The sequence below is a fragment of the Pan troglodytes genome, chromosome 12 (genome assembly GCF_028858775.2).
Source record: "Pan troglodytes isolate AG18354 chromosome 12, NHGRI_mPanTro3-v2.0_pri, whole genome shotgun sequence".
NCBI classification, from domain to species: domain Eukaryota; kingdom Metazoa; phylum Chordata; class Mammalia; order Primates; family Hominidae; genus Pan; species Pan troglodytes.
The window spans coordinates 21,936,081-21,954,616 of NC_072410.2; the positions used below are offsets into that span (position 1 = coordinate 21,936,081).

Sequence of the window (18,536 nt, forward strand, 5' to 3'; positions counted from 1 at the left end):
GTGCTAGGATTACAAGATAGACACATTGCTTTTAATGCACAGAAGTGGGGTTCTGTTAACAAAGAAGAAGAGGGGCTGGCACAATTTGTTTCAACCAAATGATGCTTGCTCTCATCTCCTTTCTGCCTCCTCTTCCTCATGCTCAGGCACCCTAAAGCCTGCCTCAGGCCTTTCATACCCCATGGCCCTTTTGGGATCATTGTTCTGATCCTGACTCCCTGCAATCACACTCTGAAGATGTGATCTTGCCCCTTCTATCTGGCTCGCAGCACCTAGAGAGGGATTAAGGGACAGCTTTCTAGGGTACCATCCATTAGAGGTAGTAAAAGTGTTACTGTAATAAATCAGAAAGAAGTCTGGTGCCAGCTGACTCAAGTTTCCGTATAACTGATGAAATGTGAGTAGATCCTACCACTTGTTGAAATAAATAGATCCTTCCAGTGGGAATCTACAAAACATCCCCCTAAGATGTCAACTCTCCTGCCTTACATAAAGGTTGAACAGACATATAATAAAGACTGTTAGGTTTGAGGATTGAAAATCATTTGCCTGCCTGGGGCTCTGCAGACTCTTCCAGCTTCTGTTTCCCTCCCAAGCCCCAGGGACCAGGTCAGTGACTACTGGGCCTGGAAGAGACCAGAACCATATAATAGGAACTTTGTAACTCTCTGGTGTTTGTTAGCTGGGCTAATCACTCACGTCTTTTTACTTTTACTGATGAGCAGAGAATCCATAAAATGAAACAAGATCTGAATGTTTCCCTGTCGGGGCAGCAAGAAAGTAGACAGGTTGCATTCCCGTCCACCAGCTTTAGGGGCGACAAACCTAAGGGGCTAAAGGAGTCCTCCTTGGCAGTTTCATCCTGGACTGAGCTCCAGGAAGGTCCAATGGGACTTCCCAAGAAGCGCCACCGAAAGATTTTTACAAGGAAAGAGGCGTGGTGCTGAAGAGGTGCTAAAGAGGTAGTGTGGGGAGACCAGGCCTGGGAGGTCAGTGTGGAGGCTGTTTCTGTGACCCAGCCTAAATGGGGCCCAAATGAGGCAGCAACTAATGTGACAGGAGAGGAATGGCACAAGAAGTATTTGAAATTAAAATAAACAGTTCATAACTGACTTCATATGGAATGTCAGTTTAGGAGAAAGTGCTGAACAAAATCACATTAGAAAAGTAGACTACGGTATAATATATATTACATTGCAGAAATCAATGTGATTTCATGACTGAAAATGTTTTCAGCTCCATCACAACAGGATGACCCAATAACAGCAACAGAGGCAGCGCTTGACCCAATACCAGCTCTTAGTCTTACTCTAGGTGTCCAGATTTTAATCTCTTTTTTTTAATTAAAAGGAATCAGGACTCCTTGGAGGGTAGTCGCCTGCATGCTTTGAGAGAGGAAAAATAAAATAAATAAATAAATCAGTATGGGCCTCGATTGTGTTGTTCCCAGAAGGAGATCTGGAATCTGATTTCTGATGGGCAATGCTAAAAAGAGAAAAGAGCCAAACACAGGAGCTGGCTCTCACTGGCCGGGTTGTACCAATTTGAGCATGAAATAAATAACAATGGTCAATTAGAAAAGTTGAGTCCATAAAAGGCCATGAGTTCCTAACTTCATGCTTAAAATAAAACACGAAATATAAAAAAGATAATTGTAATTTAAAAAAGGAATCAATATCATAGATGTGCCTAAGTGTGGTTAGGCAAAAATCCTACGAGAGTTGTTTTGTGTTTCCAGTGAGCTTTTTTTGCCAGAAAAATAAAGCTGTTTGTATGCATAGTGTGAAATTAATGCATGTCTGCCCAAAAAGCTGCTAACAGGTATCTCTAGAGGATCCAAATTAGTTATTTATCTGGGACATTAATGGCAGACTTGGAGACCTTCAGGCTGTGCCTACACTAAGTAAAGAGAGAAACCAAAGCAGTCTTGTACCAAAACAAATTTTACCAGATAATTTAGACAAGAGTGTAAAATGTCATGGCTTAGAACAGTTGGCTAGTTCCCCATGTCGCATGCACAAACAACATTTTAAAATTAATGTAATGAATTTTAGTTGAATTAGAGACAGTAAACTGAGTTAGTTGAAAAGATCATAAACTGAGTGTACTTGAGTTCGCGTTTCAGTCATTTCACGAGCCAAGACTTTATAGTTTTACAAATAGAAAGGTCATGGTTTTTCTGGAAATAGGACAGGGTTGCAAAATAGCCTTTGAATGAGCAAACTTTAATGAATCAAAAGTTTAGGGATTAAACTTCCCATGATGCATGTGGGTTTAAAGAAATATTACACGAGTTTTCCGAGTTTATCCAAATTCTGAACAAGTGTAAGATTTAAGCAAGGCTAAATCAAATTAGTAGCAAGGCACACTCTGCCCTTTTTTAATGACTTCCAGCTAGAAAATCCTAGGACAATAAATATGCTGTCCATTAAAAATCTTGTTCTGCTTAAAAAAATGCTGACAGCAAATTAAATTACAAATTCTATTACAAGCAAATCAGATCTAGAAACCTTTGAATTTATAAAACATTTAAAAATAGTTAATCCAGTTTCACAAAGCATTTTTAAGAAGGGGGTTCATTTCTGGTTCCTTTAAAGAGTTAGTGTTTTAGTACGTGCAAAATATTTTCACTTACCTTTTTCTCAGGAATAGAACAATTGTGTGAGTAATGAAACTTTTTGGATGTATTTATACGGCACCCTCTCACGCCATCCAAAACTGATCCTAGTCATAGAACTGGGAAGAGCCATCCCCATTCTACATGGGAGGAGTAGGAGCAGAGAGCCATAGCAATGCAGCAGGGAAAGGAACTTTGCTCTCTTGGGCCAATGCTTTTGGAAGGGGCATTGCCATTGCAGTGGTTCTCAACCACAGTACTCCAGGGTACCCTCCTTCAGCCCATGAAGCCTCATGATGGGGTGGCTGTCTGTAGTTGGCAGAAATCTTCTAGATGCTGTGGCTATGCCCCCACCCTCAACGTGGCATATGTGCACACATCTTATATGGAGACACACATACGCTGCCCACATCACTGATATCTAAGTGTTGGTGGCGAAACCCCATGTAATTCCAGGCTGAGTTTAATGATGGGCTATAAATGAATGCTTTGGTGGAGAATGTCTTGGTCACCTCCATGGATTTTACCTGTGTCAAGACTGAGATGTTGGCTGGGTATGGTGGCTCACACCTGTAATCCTAGCACTTTGGTAGGCCGAGGTGGGCTGATCACTTGAGGTCAGGAGTTCGAGACCAGCCTGGCCAATATGGCGAAACCCCGTCTCTACTAAAAACACAAAAATTAGTGGGGTATGGTGGTGGGTGCCTGTAATCCCAGTTACTCGGGAGGCTGAGGCAGGAGAATCACTTGAAACAGGAGGCACAGTTTACATTGAGCCGAGATTGTGCCACTGCACTCCAGGCTGGGCAAGAGAGAGAGAGACGCTGTCTCAAAACAAACAAACAAAAAAGATTGAGATGTTTCCAGAAACTTTTTCTGTTTTGTTTTGCTGTCACTTCTACAGTAAACCATTTGTTTTTCGGGCACAAACTTTAATACAAAGATCAGAACCTGATAGGCCGATGCACATATTGCAGCTCAAAAAGCTGATGGCTTGCTTTCATCTTTTCCGTATCTTTGATTATCCTTCAAACATCTTGAAATTAGAAAAAAAGAATTACTGGTGAAAACATGTATGCAGGGATGTATAACAAGGGACAGAGGAAATTGTACAAATTTGTTAATTTATTACAAAATTTTCACTCACAGAAAAACACAAGAAAACTTTTATACTTTTATATTTGGGAAAAGGAACTGGTATCTCAGATACAAAATAATTTACACATAAGCCATACAATTTTATTTTATATAGAAATAGGTCATTATTACAACAGCTGTACAATTCACTACGCTTCATCTTATAATTACATAAAATCTTTTCTTTAGAAACATCTCAACATAACAAAACATACAAAAAAAGCAAAGTGCATTTTGAAAAGGAAAATCCAATTCTCAGTATTCTCATGAAGATATGTAGAAAGATGCAGCATTCTCACTCAAAGGGCCAGCACGTGGCAGGGTCTCCTTGGGGACTGCAGTCCCCCAGGCCTGTCTGGCTTGTGAAACCTCTCCCCTCACAGACTTGGAGTTCTCAGCAGAATTCTGGAATGTTGGCTGGCATGATTGTGCTTTGCTTTGAGTCCACCTTTGTAGTTGCAATCAATGAAGTAAACAGGAAATAGTCCAGTGTTTTATTTAGGGGCTAAAAAATCACCACCAGCATGGCCTGGGGTGAAAAGCCTCATCCCATTAGGGTTTAGGCCAGAAAGTGTGAATCTGTAGCTTGGTTAATAACAACCAGCTTCTCTGATTGGTGGGCTGCTGTTGTTACTGTGGTCTCTGAATGAAGCCATGAGACCTTATTATTTTTTTAAAAAAAAAAGAAAGTGCCTAAGTTATTTCCTCTGTGTAGCTGTGCAAATTAAAACAAAAACAACCATTTAAAAATAATGAAAAATAATCTCTTTATTCTCTCTCTCCAACAGATCTCTGACCCAGTCCTTCTCCAATACAAAGGAAAGACGATCAAGAGCGTGAAGGCCAGCTAGCGCAGATGGGCGAGCCGCAGGTGGCTAGAGCAACCGGTGTACTCTCGGGGGATGCAGCGAGATGCGCCATCTCTGACGGCAAACCGACCGACGATGCCTACACGGGGCACCTGGTTCCTGTCCAGTATGGCTATAGAGTGTGCCCAAGAACCTCGGAGGCAAGAGAAACACGGTCAGTATTCCTGATCATTTCCACTGCAGCAAGCGCTGCACTCCAGAGATGGTTACCATCCAGGAGTTCTGAAACGTATGCAGTGTGCACAAAAGCCAGGGGTTTAGTTCAGACTCCTCTCCCCATCTCCTGTGGCCACCCCCCTCATCCATTGGTTAAAGCTGATTGTGTCCCGACTTCAGTGCCGGGGCATTATCGGGGCGGCTGCTGGAGGCCTGACGACTCAGACAGACTGCTGACCCTTCGGGGAGGACGTAGGGGCTGGGGCTGTGCTGGGGGTGGTTGGGGGTAGCCCAGGGTCCCTGGCTGTTGTGAGTAGGTGGAGAGAAGTAGCGAGTCCTGCTGCTCACTGTGCAAAGAGGTTGGTGCCTGTACCTAGAAAAAAAAAGAACAAAGGGCTTCAGAGGTGGTTCTGATGTCCGCTCCTCAACTGTCTTACAAGGCAGTGCGGGGCATGCTGCAGGTTGAGTTAGACTATAGGGCTGTCTTTCTTGGGGGGTCATGTGGGGAGAGGTGGCTCTGGCAAGACCTGGGGGTGTGGTGGGGATGGGGACTAAGGGAACCTTAGGGTGAATTCTGAAGCTAAGTTCTCCGCCAATAGTGGGGGCACCTTCTGGCCCAATCGACCTAGGCCTGTGGCTATGGCTATGGGGAACGGTTTCGTAAACACGTGCACATGATCTACATGTAGCCACAATGTTTTTGGATGATGGAACCTGAGGCCACATGCAGGTAGTTGACAGGGCAGAATCCAAACACACATACAGTTTGCACACTTTTCACTGCTGGTCCCTGATCCCGTAGCTACCTCCAGATTCACCAGCACCTACTAGGAGCATCTTGATTGGAAGTTTAGAAGCTTTGACTGACCAAAGCCTGACTTTGGAGACTTCAGTCTTATCACCCACTATTCCCTTCCATGAAATCTCCTCCTGCAAGTAACCCAGCACCCCCCTGCTCTCAAAGCTGCCCAGGCACAGCTGCCCTGAACTTTTGCTCAGGCTGTCTGGCTGGAACACTGTCCCTTTATCTTCACCCTCACCCACATTTCGGGCATTTCCTGGACATCAGACTCTGCAGTGGGTGCCTTCTGAGCCCTCCCTCTTCTCAAGTCCCTTCCTCCACAAAGGCTTCCCCACCACAGCACTCCCACTGTTCCCAAATCCGAGCCTGACTGCATTCTGTGCTAACCCACCTCTCTGCACCCCACCCCAAGCCCCTAAGGGCAGTGAGTGGGCCGAAGCGCTCTCTGTATTCATAGCCTACATCTTGTCTGCAACAGGTGCATGCAAACTTGTCTGTTGCTGATTTCCCATCCAAAATCACTTCTGGGTCTCGAGAACTGACAAGATCTGCAAAGCCAAAGTCTGAGTTGACTCCCACTATGTGTGGGGTCAGGGAGATCTGAAAATTATAGCACAGATGGCTTAGCAGCACTGGAATTAAATTACATTCTAGAACTGCAAGGACAGCTATCTTCATCACTATCTACAGTACTCAAGAGGTCTCAGCTACTGCTCATTCTCCATGGCTTTGCAGGTGCAGGTGGGGCTGCAGGCCAGGGAGGAAGCCCCCCCCAGGACAGGGAAGGGCTGGGGTGAAGAGGGGCACCCTGCACATGGGTGAGGGAAGGCCAGGCCCTTCTGGAGCTTGGGAGACGCAGACGTGTGGCTCCCACGTGAACCTGCGGACCAGTGGCTCTCACCCTCCCTGCTTTTGACATACTTGGCACTTGCTTGAAGTAATTTTTGCCTTCGAAGTAGTGACCACATGTAAATGAGCTCCAAATTTTCCTGGCAAGCCCAATTTCACACATCACTGTATTTATGAAGGCAGGTTAATGGATCTTTAACTAAATGTGATTTAACTTTATGTTTATATAGGACTTTATAAACACACTGGAAAGTCCAACATAGTCATCAATGTTTTTTGACTTTTACTCTAAAAACTATGAACATATCAAGATGCAAATCCTTGAGTAAAAACTACTTTTTTAAAAAAGAACCTTTTTAGCACATAACCACATAAGGCATAATAGCCGACTCGTAATTTCACGTACTCTGTAGACATAGACTTCATAAACTTTAAGCATGAAAAACAATCAAATAACAATCTTTCTGGGGCTTACTTCTATACTAGGGATAGAACAACCTTGAAAGCAAGGGAATAAAATATCTCTGAGACTTGGGGTGTGGAGCGTGGCCCGGCTCCCAGGCCTGCACGGGGGCCCCCTGGGCCGTGGCACCCACCTGCAGGTAGTGCTGCGGTGGCTGCTGCCGGGCCTGTGCAGGCTGCAGGGGCGATGGTTGGGAGGCGGGGAAGCTGGGGTGGAGCACCGCCTGCCCCATCAGCAGGACGGGCATCGGGGCGCTGCTGCTGTTGGCGGGGTGTGCGTCTGGATTTTGAAACACGGTCTGGCTCTGTGCGTACCTGTTTCACGTGGGAAGGAGAAAACAGGTCCTTTAAGAAAGCAGTATTGATACGACACCAAAAGCACGAGCAACAAAGAAAAAACAAATAAGTTGGACTTCATAAGAAACTTTTGGCCAGGCGCGGTGGCTCATGCCTGTAATCCCAGCACTTTGGGAGGCCGAGGCAAGCGGATCCACAAGGTCAGGAGATCGAGATCAGCCTGGCCAATATGGTGAAACCCCTGTCTCTACTAAAAATATAAAAATTAGCCAGGTGTCATGTTGGGCACCTGTAGTCCCAGCTACTTGGGAGGCTGAGGCAGGAGAATAGCTTGAACCCGGGAGGTGGAGACTGTAGTGAGCCGAGATCACACCACTGCACTCCAGCCTGGGCGACAGAGTGAGACTCCGTCTCAAAGAAAAAAAAAAAAGAAACTTTTGTCCATCAAAAGACACTATCAACACTATCAACAGAGGGAAAAGGCAGCCCACAGAGTAGGGGAAGATATTTGCACATCACATATCTAATAAGAGACCGATACCAGAATATATAAAGAATGCCTACAACTCCACAACAAGACACCCACACAACCCAATCAAAAAATGGGCATTGGGGCTGACATTTCTCCAAAGAGAAGCTAGAAATGGCCAACACACACATGAAAACATACTCAGCATCACGAGCCATTCCATTAGGGCAAAGCAGATCAAAACCAAAATGAGATGTCCCTTCACACTCATTACAATGGTGATTATCAAAAAACCAGGAAGTAACTTCACATGGCCGGGAGGAGAGCGAGAACGAGGGGGAGGGGCTACACACTTTTAAACAAACAGATCTAGGGAGAACTCTATCACAAGAACAGCAAGGGGGAAGTCCCCACCCATGATCAATCACCTCCCACCAGGCCACACCTCCAACACTAGGGATTACAATTCAACAAGAGATTTTGGTGGGGACACAGAGCCGACATTTAACACAGTGGCTGCGGCACTGGACAGTTCCCACCAACAGAGCACTGAAGTTCAAGTGATTCTCCTGCCTCAGCCTCCTGAGTAGCTGGGATTACAGGCACGTGCCACCACACCCGGCTAATTTTTGTATTTTTAGTAGAGATGGGGGTTTCACCATGTTGGCCAGACTGGTCTTGAACTTCTGACCTCAGGTGATCTGCCCGCCTTGGCCTCCCAAAGTGTTGGGATTACAGGCATGAGCCACTGCGCCCAGCCTATTTCCACTTATTTGGATCATTTAGGAAGAACAGGTAAAATCCAGAAGCAAAACCAGCCCACTTCCTCCCACCTAATGATAGACATGAATGGAACTTTACAGATGGCTCCCCACAACCTGCAGGTCCCTCCTTACCCTCCTGTGACCAAAGGGAGGGCTAGAAAGTCTCAGGGGCAGAGGCTGCCTAGAAAGTTATCCTGAGGCATAGGGAGACCCCAGACAGGGCCAACAAGGTGGACTTTGAAGATTCAGGGAGCCCAAGGGGCCTGTGGCCTGGAGTTAGCTGGCCTCCAGCCCCACCATCTGCACTGTGTGGCCTTCAAGAATGTAATCTAACCCCTTTAAAGCCCAGCCTCTTCACTGGTTTATAAAACAAACAAAAAACAAAACAAACAAACAAACAAACAAACAAAACCGAGCATGTGCCTACACCCTAGGGTTTTTATCAGGATAAAATTAAATAATGAACATACAGACCCTGACCCTCAGAAAGGCAGTAACCATCTGCCGTTACTCTCTGTCCTGGCTGAAGGAGGGCACAGAAGAAGGACTTCTAGGGAGAGGGGCCTGGGGGTGCCTGCGAGGCTTCTACATGAGGGCATCCCAGGCCTGATCGGCTAGCACTGCCCTGGTTAGCTCTGGACACAAAGTCAACCAGTGTTAATATGAAGGAGATGTCTGTGTGATAGCTCTATTTCTGCCTCATTCCCAAGGGCTAGAAACTGTTTTCCAGCAGCTTTTAAACTATTTCCCCTGTGTCTCCAGTAACCGTTGTCCCTAGTAATTAAGTAGCTGAGTAAAGCTGCTTCTGGTCCTACGGGTGCTAGTGGGGAGGAGGCTGGGGAAGGCAGAGAGGGGGCTGCTTGTCTGGGAGAGAAGGGCCCGAGCACAGTGCCAGAAGCACGGAGCACCAAGTGTGCCTGCGGCATGTCAGCTGGAGCCTGGGGGAGGGTCCTTGGGAAGGGGGATGTCTCCAGGGGTGAGGGCTTTAGAGGGCTTTACAGGTGTAAAGAAGTCGGAAGATGATGGCAAACGGTGGGGTGTGAATTGTTTCATTCAGTGCTGCTCTAAGCATGGAGCGCTGAGTTTTTTCTGCTTAATTGGGACACGGTAGAAGAAAAGCTGAGGGGCAGCGTCCCCTTCACAGCTGTGGGCACACTCAGACCCTGCCTTTAGCGCAAGGCTCATGTGAGTGCTGCTGGCCCAGGCGGGTGAGTCTGGCCAGCCTGGAACCATTCCACCAGCGCTTGCCTCCTGCCTCCCGCCAGGGTCCACGTACTTGACTTGCCGTCCCGTCCTGCTGACTTCCGAGGGCTGCCTTGCGTCACAGGACCCGGGCATCATGGGCTGGATGGGCTGGCTCAGCAACAGCCTTTAAGCAGAGGTGGGGAAATAGGAAACTGATCAGCACCTGAACCACAGACCCACTGGTCGTGGCAGCACTTGCTCAGCCTGGCTGGACCCTTTATGGTTGACTCTAATCTCCACTCTCCTGGCTTCATTCTCTGAGGATGATGGACGCAGCGGGTAACCTCCCCTGGACCTCAGGATCCCAAGCCCTGTCCTCTGCTTCCTTAGCTGAGATCAACTGTGGACACTTTAGAATCTGTCTGAACTTTGCCTCCGTCTAAAGCAGAAAGTAGAGCTGAAATGAATGGGGTAAAATGATGCCTGGGTTATCCTTTAAACAAGGGCAGTCTCGTACCTGAGCTGCCGATCATGGCTGAAGTCTGGGCTGGGCTGGCACTGGCTGGCATCCTGGGAGGTGGAAGCAGGTGTGGTCAGATTCAGACTTGGCGGGAGCACAGCTGTGGCGCTGCTGAACGGGGACACTAGGCTGCTTCCAGAGCGGCCGCTGCTCTGCATTAGCTGTGAGCTTCTCATTGGCTTTGGACCCTGGAGCATCATTTCAATGAGAAAGGTAAGACTTGGACTCAACCCTGGGCCATCTCTCCAGGAAACCTCCCAGTGTCTCCTCCTTCTACCTACCCTTGCCTTTCCTCTAAATCAGAACCTCCCAACTACTGAATTACTTTGATCTTGTGACTGTCTTCCCCATTGGATTGTATTTGAATCCCTTGGGCCTAGGACAGTGCCGGACTCCAGGCAGGCAAGTAGCAAATGTGCCTTGAACTGAACTACTTTCTGCTTCAAATTCTACTGCAGACACATGGCCCTCCTGGCTGTTTCTCCAACTCACCAGGCCTACTCCTGCCCTAGGGCCTTTGCACGAGCTGACTGCTCTGTAGAATGCTCTTCCCCTGACATTGACATGGCTCATTCTTTCACCCCCTCAGGTCTTGACTCAAATATTATCTTCTTCAAAAGGCCTTACCTGGCTACCTCTTTACACCTCCAGCCATTCCTGGCCCTCACCAGCATTCCTGTACCATTGCACATACTATAATTTTCACATGTTCGTCTCTCTCCTCACTTGGAACAGAAATTCTTTTTTCTTTTTTGTTCACTGCTTTCCCTCAGTGCTCAGAATTTAGTGCCTGGCACGCAGTGAGCTGAGTGAAATAATAAATGAGTGAGGAAGTGGGCTTGCACCTGCTTTGGGTTTTCTGTCTATTTCACTGATTGTCCATTCATCCGATAACACAGTGCTCTCATTCTTAGTTTTTACAAAATTTTCCAATATCAGATAGTATAAATCCTTCCTCAGTTTTCTCTTTTCCAAAATTTTCTTAGCTCTTCTCACCTATTTTTCTGATGACCTTTTAAATCAAAAGGCTGTATTTTCAAGCAAAACCCTTACATTTGAAGAAAGATGGCCTAAACACTTCCATATGTGTTTATCTGTATTGTACTGCAGGTTATCTAAGTTCCCAGATTCTCTACTGGACTACAAGCTCCTCGAGGCCCAGGACAACTCTTGCTCATCATTGTTCCCCTGGGTCTTGGTGAATTCAGGAGCTCAGCTGACTTTACCAAAGCCACGAGGGCCTGGGAATGTGAGGCTGGAGGAAAGGCTGCCTTCCCATCTGTTATCCTCCAGAAGCCCTGCTCCAGACTTCTGAATTCCATTCCATTTGAGTGCCATTTATCTGCTGGCGATTTTGTCCAATTGCAAGGTCACTGGTGGCTTGGAATAGGTGGAAATGGCTACAAGGGTTTGGCAAAGAGTCTGGGGGGCCTGGAGGAGCAGGGGGGCCTGGAGCAGGGGGGCCTGGAGGAGCAGGGGGCACCTGGAGGGGCAGGGAGGCCTGGAGGAGCAGGGGGGCCTGGAGGAGCAGGGGGCGCCTGGAGGAGCAGGGGGACCTGGAGGAACAGTGGGGGCCTGAAGGGGCAGGGGGCACCTGGAGGAGCAGAGAGGCCTGGAGGAGCAGTGGGGGCCTGGAGGAGCAGGGGGACCTGGAGGAGCAGTGGGGGCCTGGAGGAGCAGGGAGACCTGGAGGAGCAGTGGGGGCCTGGAGGAGCAGGGGGTGCCTGGAGGAGCAGGGAGGCCTGGAGGAGCAGTGGGGGCCTGGAGGAGCAGGGGGCGCCTGGAGGAGCAGGGGGCACCTGGGGCAAGGGACAGTGAACAGCAGTGGCTGCTCATGTGGGTAATGGTTAAAACCAGAGTAGATGACAGGGACCGTGGATGTTGAGTATTGGGACATTCAGCTGCCAGTGGGTCTCTGGGATGGCCATACCTGCCTCTAACCCTAAGTCAGCATCAAAGGTGAACATTTCAGCTGAGTGGTATCTTTTAAGCACGAGAGCAAGGGACTGAGGTGGACATTTATAAAACACAGAAGGAAGCCAATACAACTTGGGGTTTCAAAGTGACTTTAACAGAAGAAGGAAAAGAAGGCTCACTCCCAAATCTACCCCCAGTCCATAACGGAACAGGGCAGTAGGCCTCAGTTCACGTAGGCTGCAGGAATCAAGTATGTCCCAAACTGCAAGAGGGTGTCTGCTCTAGAGGCAAGGAGTGAAGCTGGCAAGGAGCACATTTACCTGGGTTGATATCACACTTGATTCTCTGAGCAGGTGCTGGCTTGTGACCTGGGCAGAGGAGATCTGCCCTGGAAGTTGGGGGCCCGCCCCGAGCTGGGGCTGAGTCACTGCAGCTGACCTTTGCTGTAGCTGCTGCTGAGCCTCAGGTCGCTGGGTGCTGCTGAAGCTCAGGGATACAGCTGGCTGCTGCAGGAACATCTGGGAGCAGAACAGAAATGCCTGTGAAGTTGGGGTCATGGGTACCTCACCAGTGTGCACCTCCTTTGCATTCCCTGTGCCAGTAAGAACTTTCTTGCTCTGAGCTGCCTAGAAATAGTTCATTTACTCCACTGGTGGACATGGAGCACCTGTGATGCCCCAAGCTCAGTGTAAGGCACTGGCCACAGAGCCATGGGCTGGAGAGACACTCTCTCTGCCTTCATGAAGGTTACAGGCAAGTGACTGAGGCCTAACAATGTGAAAGCTGTTTAGACCCAGATGTTCTGTAAATTATGTGATGTACTTGTTTAGAGTCGAGGTTGGCTTACCAGCTTCTTCCTAGAAGGGAGAAATACCTGGTGAGTGGAATGCATGATGCAGTCATGATAATATTGCCTAATGATATAGGGGCAGAGGGATGGCTCACCTGTGGCATGGGCCACATTGCCCTCGCAGTAGGACCAGACTCTGTGTTTGCCCTTGAATCTCTGACCAGTGACTCGTGTCTGTACCCACATTACTGTTGAGAATCTTCAATCCAGTGCTCTCAGGTGAGATGGCAGATCTCTCATTAATTAAGGAACCACATACCCAGGCAGGCCAATAACATGGATATGATCGCATAACATTAAGTCCATGCACTTTAAAATTATGTTCAAGTTTTGTAATCATCATGATCATCTCTGTGTTTTGTTACCTAAGGTGTCTCAGAGACATTTAAAAGGCCACGGGATATTAGCTTGGTGGTTTTAATTTGAAAGATTTAAGAGAATTTGAGGTGTTCTTGAGAATCCTGATTTAGTTCAAATAAGTTTGGTGTATTTGATTTAAAACAGTTGTTTACGCTGGGCGCTGTGGCTAATACCTGTATTACAGCACTTTGGGAGGCCAAGGCAGGCAGATCGCTTGAGGCCAGGAGCTTGAGACCAGTCTAACCAATATGGTGAAACCCTGTCTCTACTAAAAATACAAAAATTAGCTGGGCATGGTGGCGCACGCCTGTAATCCCAGTTATTTGGGAGGCTGAGGCAGGGGAATTGCTTGAACCTGGGAGGCGGCGGTTGCAGTGAGCCAAGATCGTGCCACTGCGCTCCAGCCTGGGCAACAGGGTGAGACTCTGTCTCAAAAATGAATAAATAAATAAAACAGTTGTTTCGGTGCTTAGAAAGATTTTACTTCTTAGCTTTGTAAGTCTGCCTTGTTAGGTACATAAAATGCTTGAAAGATTCAGATAAATTAAATGTGTAAATGAATAGTTTTGGTAGATAATGTTGATTATTCACAATCAACCTATCAACTAATTGAACATAAATAAAAATCTAGTTAGAGCATTGCTCTTTTTAGACCAAATTAGTAGATTCATAAATAAAACGGAATCTGTCAGTTGACTCTAAAGTTTTAAGAAAGACAACTTTTGTAATTTTAATAATAATTTAATGACAGACCTGAAACTGGCTTTTTAAACAAAAGTACCTCTTGGGTATTAAAAACATCAGATGGCACTGTATCTATCATGATTCTCAACATACACTGTTCCAGTCCATCAGGCCCTTAGCTTGGAGTTCTTTAGGGGGAAGGCTCTCTGGCTCCCAGCATCTGACGTTTTTCACCCCATTCCTGTACTCAGTGCAGTCCCACCTCATATGCAGTACAGGACCCACAGGCTGACATCTGTTGAGTGTCAGCGCAGGTTTGGAGAGGCAGGCGCGCTGGGGAGACTTACGGATCGGTTCGCTCAAGCATCTGTTTCATGGGTGGGGTCGAGCCACTTACCAGAGGCCCGAGATGGGCAGGTGGCTGAGCTGGGGCTGGGTTCTGATCTTTCTACCATCCCACGGGACCTCCCCAAACTCCTCTCATGCCCCACCCACCACAGAGAAGCCTGCAGTTTTGAAATGAGGACTCCTTGTCACTTTAGAAATTAAGAAGAATTTTCTGGGTATCCATCATTTTACACATTTTGAGGATTCATGTTTCATGCAATCCCAGCTCCCTATTAAAATACGACTCATTTATAGCACATAGGGCAACCTATACTTCATCACTTCAGCAAAAACCTAGTTAGTCAAACCCAATTACCATGCGTTTTTCTGGTAGGACACAATTTACCTTTTGATTAGAGTTCGAATAAATCCAACCTTTATTGATGAGAGGCAGTATAATTTACCTTAAAGCAGACCTATCTTAGCTCAAATTCCCACCCTACCATTTACTAGCAGTATGGCCTTCGGCAATTTTAATAACTTTTCAAAGCCTTAGTTTCCTCATTAGTAAAAAGTAGTGACATTAAAAAAAATAGTGACATTAAGAGCATATATCTTATTAAGGACTAAATGACGTTAATGCATATAAATGACCTGAAACATAGTAAGTACTGAATGAATGTCAGATAATAACATTCAAAATGAAAAAAGGAGCTTTTTCCTCCTTCGCCTCTTTGGGCATATAAAAACTGTTTGATAAATGAATGAATGGAATAAATACATGTATGAATGAATAAACATATGAATGGTGCTTTCACTCAGAGAAGGGCAAACTATGTCTGCTGGTGTTATTTATGTAACAGACTGTAACAGCAAGGTGTGCTACTCTGTCCCATCGATGTATATCCTCTGACAGTAGAAACCCTGTCCTGTTTATCTTTCTGTATCCTCACAGTGCTTAACCACGTGCCTGGTAAATAAAGGGTGTCTGTCGGATGGATGGACTAAAGGATGGATGGAAGGAAGAAAGGACGGGCAGAAGGATGTATAGAAGGGAGGGTGGCTAGAAGAAAGGATGGACAGATGGCGGCTGGATGGAAGGAAGGATGGATGGAAGGATGGATAGATGGTGGCTGGATGGAAGGACGGATGGAAGGATGGACAGATGATGGCTGGATGGAAGGATGGATAGATGATGGCTGGATGGAAGGAAGGATGGATAGATGGATGGATGAACCAGTTGAGGAACACGTCATTTGCCATTGCTACAGGTGTCCTTCTAGGCATTCCTTTGAGCAGCCAGCAGAGGGTGCGCATGCTCTCAAAAAGAGCAAGAGGCAGCCTTGGAGGGGGCGATGATGGGCCTTTCAGCACAACAGCTCTTGTCCAGGTAGCCCCATTTTCATGACCCCATCCAGGTGCAAACACCAACAGCCCTTCAGGACTTCTTCCTCATAACCCAACGTTTTTTTGAAAAAAAAAAAAAAATAGTAAGCATCACAGGCACATATAGCCTCGACGAAAGTTTTGAAGCAATGAAGTAAAGCATCACAAGTCCACTGAGGTTGGGATAAAGGCCACGGGGTGGGGGACTGGTTCCTGGTTTGCTGCTGGGCACAGCCGTACTTCTGTTTATCAACAATAAAGTAGAATTTTGTGGCTTAAGGAGATGGTGACTTAAAAGGGCTCTGAGGTCAACTTTATAGAAAACATAAAAAAAAAAAAAAGTTCTCCAAGTGGGAAAAGTTATCAGAGAAAACAAACCAACAACTTCTAATTTTCAAGAACAAACCAATCCTACACTCACAGATGATTTTTCATTAGTGTTATCTGCTTATTTCTACAAATACTTGTCATTACAGGACATTTTAGAAGTATACAAAATAGACAAGTAATATAATGAAACCTTGGCATCACCATTAGGCTTCAACAATCATCAGTGTTTTGTCATTCTTATTTTATCTATCCCTCTACTTTTGGGGGTGGGCTGGAGTCATTTCTACTTGCTTATTCTTCACACTTGAATCACACAGTTTAGTTTAAAAAAAACAAATATCACATTTTGGAACATATTTCTTTAAGTCTTACAAAAAAACAAGGCAGGCTCCTTGAGGAAATATCCTCTGTCTTGACTATCTGTGGATTTCCATGATCTCTGGAAAATTCCACTGCAAAGATAAAGCCTCAGGAATGAACACAGGGCAGGAAGGCACCGGAGGGTGCAATTCCCATGCCGGCCAGCTCAGAACGTCCCTCAGTGCACTGTGGCATAGGTACTTTGGGGTTAACCAAAGGCATGGGTCACAAGGAGGAAAAATACTTTGTTATAACAGGAGTGAAAGCGATAACCTTGCTGCCTGTTATTTTAAAATTCAGAAAAGGCAGGAAGTAGAAAAACTCCAGGCACTGAGGGGGATGTTCATACGCCTACCTCAATTTTAGCAGTTTCTGGCTCGATTTCCCCCTTCCTGTTAGTGTAAAAATTCCATTAAAGTAATTGGAGTCAGGCAAGCATCGGGCTCCCAGTCAGGCCCTGGATCAGTGAGAAAAATATTCCAGCTGGGAAGGCGTAAGTCAAAAGCCACTTTTTACCTATTCTGGTAAAAGGTGGAATGGCAGCTCGGTGACTCCATTTCTTTTCACGAGAAGGCCGAGCCTTTTCCTGGTCAATTTAAGGGTGCACTGAGGAGGTGGGGAGAGCAGCAGGGCTCTGGCATGGCCCAGGCTGTCTGAGTGAAGCCTGCTCAAGGCGCACACGCCGTGTCTTGAGGGGAGCAGGTGGGGAGGTGGCCTGTCCAGGGCGGGGCTCTTCTCTTTAAGGTGAGCAGCCACCTCTGAGAGGCCTGTGCAGGGGCAGGAAGGGGAGGGACAGTGAGCATCTAGAAAGCCACCAGGAGTGCCCCTGAGGGCCAGGCGGAGCTGCTGGGACCTCAGCGAGGCAGGATGGCCAAACGAGCATCTCCCTAAGCCCCCAGACACCTGCACCACTGCGTATTAATCTCAGCGTGCACCGGCTCAGGGCGCTGTGCCCCGACAGAACCCGCCTGTCGCCTATGGTAGGTGTGGCTGCACTTCGGAAGCTGTGTGGCCAGGGGAGGGTCTGCGTAGATGGTGATGGGGGAAGCAACAGGGACAGTGCTCCGGCAGAGATGTTATTTCTGCTTCTTTCTGTCCCTTCTAAGGGTCTCCAAATGCTTAGCGCTCCCAGGGCAGACGCCAAGGTTAGCTAGAGTTACATTTACAATCAAAGGCTGGGTCAGAATCAGGCACTTCTGAAGATACACAGTCCTGGACTAATATAAGTAAAACATCATGTATTATTAAGAGAGATCCAATACGTAAAGGTTTTCCTCCAAAACAAAACAAAAAACAAAACAAAACAACACCTCTCCAAACAATTCTAATATCTGGGGGTCACAGTGAGAGCTGCTGCTGCTAGGCCTTGCAGAGCTTCCCTGCTGGCACACCACAAATGGGGTGCCACCCAGCTCCCTCTGCAGTCCCCAGTAGGCTGTGATATGGATATCATCATTTCCCACATCTCCCTGGATGCCTGCGTTGGATGAGAAACAACAGAGCTGCGTCCATCTCCTCCTGATGGCAGCCTGGGCTGGGAGCTAGGAAAGCAAAGTTATAGAGGTGCAGGGAGGTACTACCCAGGACCGAGGCAGGCATCCATGCAGGGCAATCCAACGCCAAGTGCACAAGTGCAAACGGAGGTGGAGGCAGCGAGCAGATGTGTCTGCCAGAGTGAGGGGCGAGGGAAGAGGACATCAGGGGTGTGGCCTGGAGGCAGGGATGGGGACCGGGATTTGTTCCTTGTCCTTTGCAGAGACTGCAATATGCTTTCATAAGCAAATGGGGCTTGGCAGGGCAGTGCACAGGGCTTGGGAGGAAGTCCTGGCTGCCCGGAAATGGCGGCAGGACCCCTTCCCACACAGCAGCAGGGACAGAGGCCAGCCCGGGAAGGGGATCACCTGGACATTGGAGTCCTGGACCAGGCAGAGCTGCTCCTGGATCTTGTGGAGCTCTTCCTGTTGCCACCGGATATTGGCCTGCAGGATCCGCGTCCGCTGCTCTAGCTGGTCTTTGATGGTCTGGAACATGCTGAACTGTGCCGAAAACTTCAAGGTGGAGCCGAAAAACATAACCAGATGAAAGAGTTATTTCAGCCTTGCAGGCAGATCTTGCTGCTGCTCGGTCTGTACACTTCATTTCCGTCCCTTAGCCGTCTTTCCCAGCATCCCTAAGGAGCCCACGGCTGGGTCCTG

The 18,536-nt window shown here is 47.3% G+C and overlaps 1 protein-coding gene across 5 annotated transcripts in view; it reads right to left on the bottom strand.

Annotated features, from left to right (window-relative positions):
- Positions 1-3,779: 3,779 nt before the first annotated feature.
- Positions 3,780-18,536, bottom strand: part of NPAS2 (neuronal PAS domain protein 2) — a 176,650-nt gene continuing 161,893 nt past the window's right edge. For 3 of the 5 annotated variants that reach the window (XM_003309165.5, XM_003309166.6, XM_063788968.1), the window contains exons 16-21: positions 18,243-18,389; positions 12,365-12,562; positions 10,125-10,315; positions 9,699-9,791; positions 7,027-7,207; positions 3,780-5,152 (exon numbers count right to left, since the gene is read on the bottom strand). In XM_003309165.5, the coding sequence (XP_003309213.1) occupies positions 4,970-5,152; positions 7,027-7,207; positions 9,699-9,791; positions 10,125-10,315; positions 12,365-12,562; positions 18,243-18,389 (993 nt within the window). In that variant the 3' untranslated portion in view covers positions 3,780-4,969. The remainder of the gene's footprint in view (positions 5,153-7,026; positions 7,208-9,698; positions 9,792-10,124; positions 10,316-12,364; positions 12,563-18,242; positions 18,390-18,536) is intronic. The other 2 variants (XM_016949124.4, XM_016949123.4) reach the window with 2 other exon arrangements.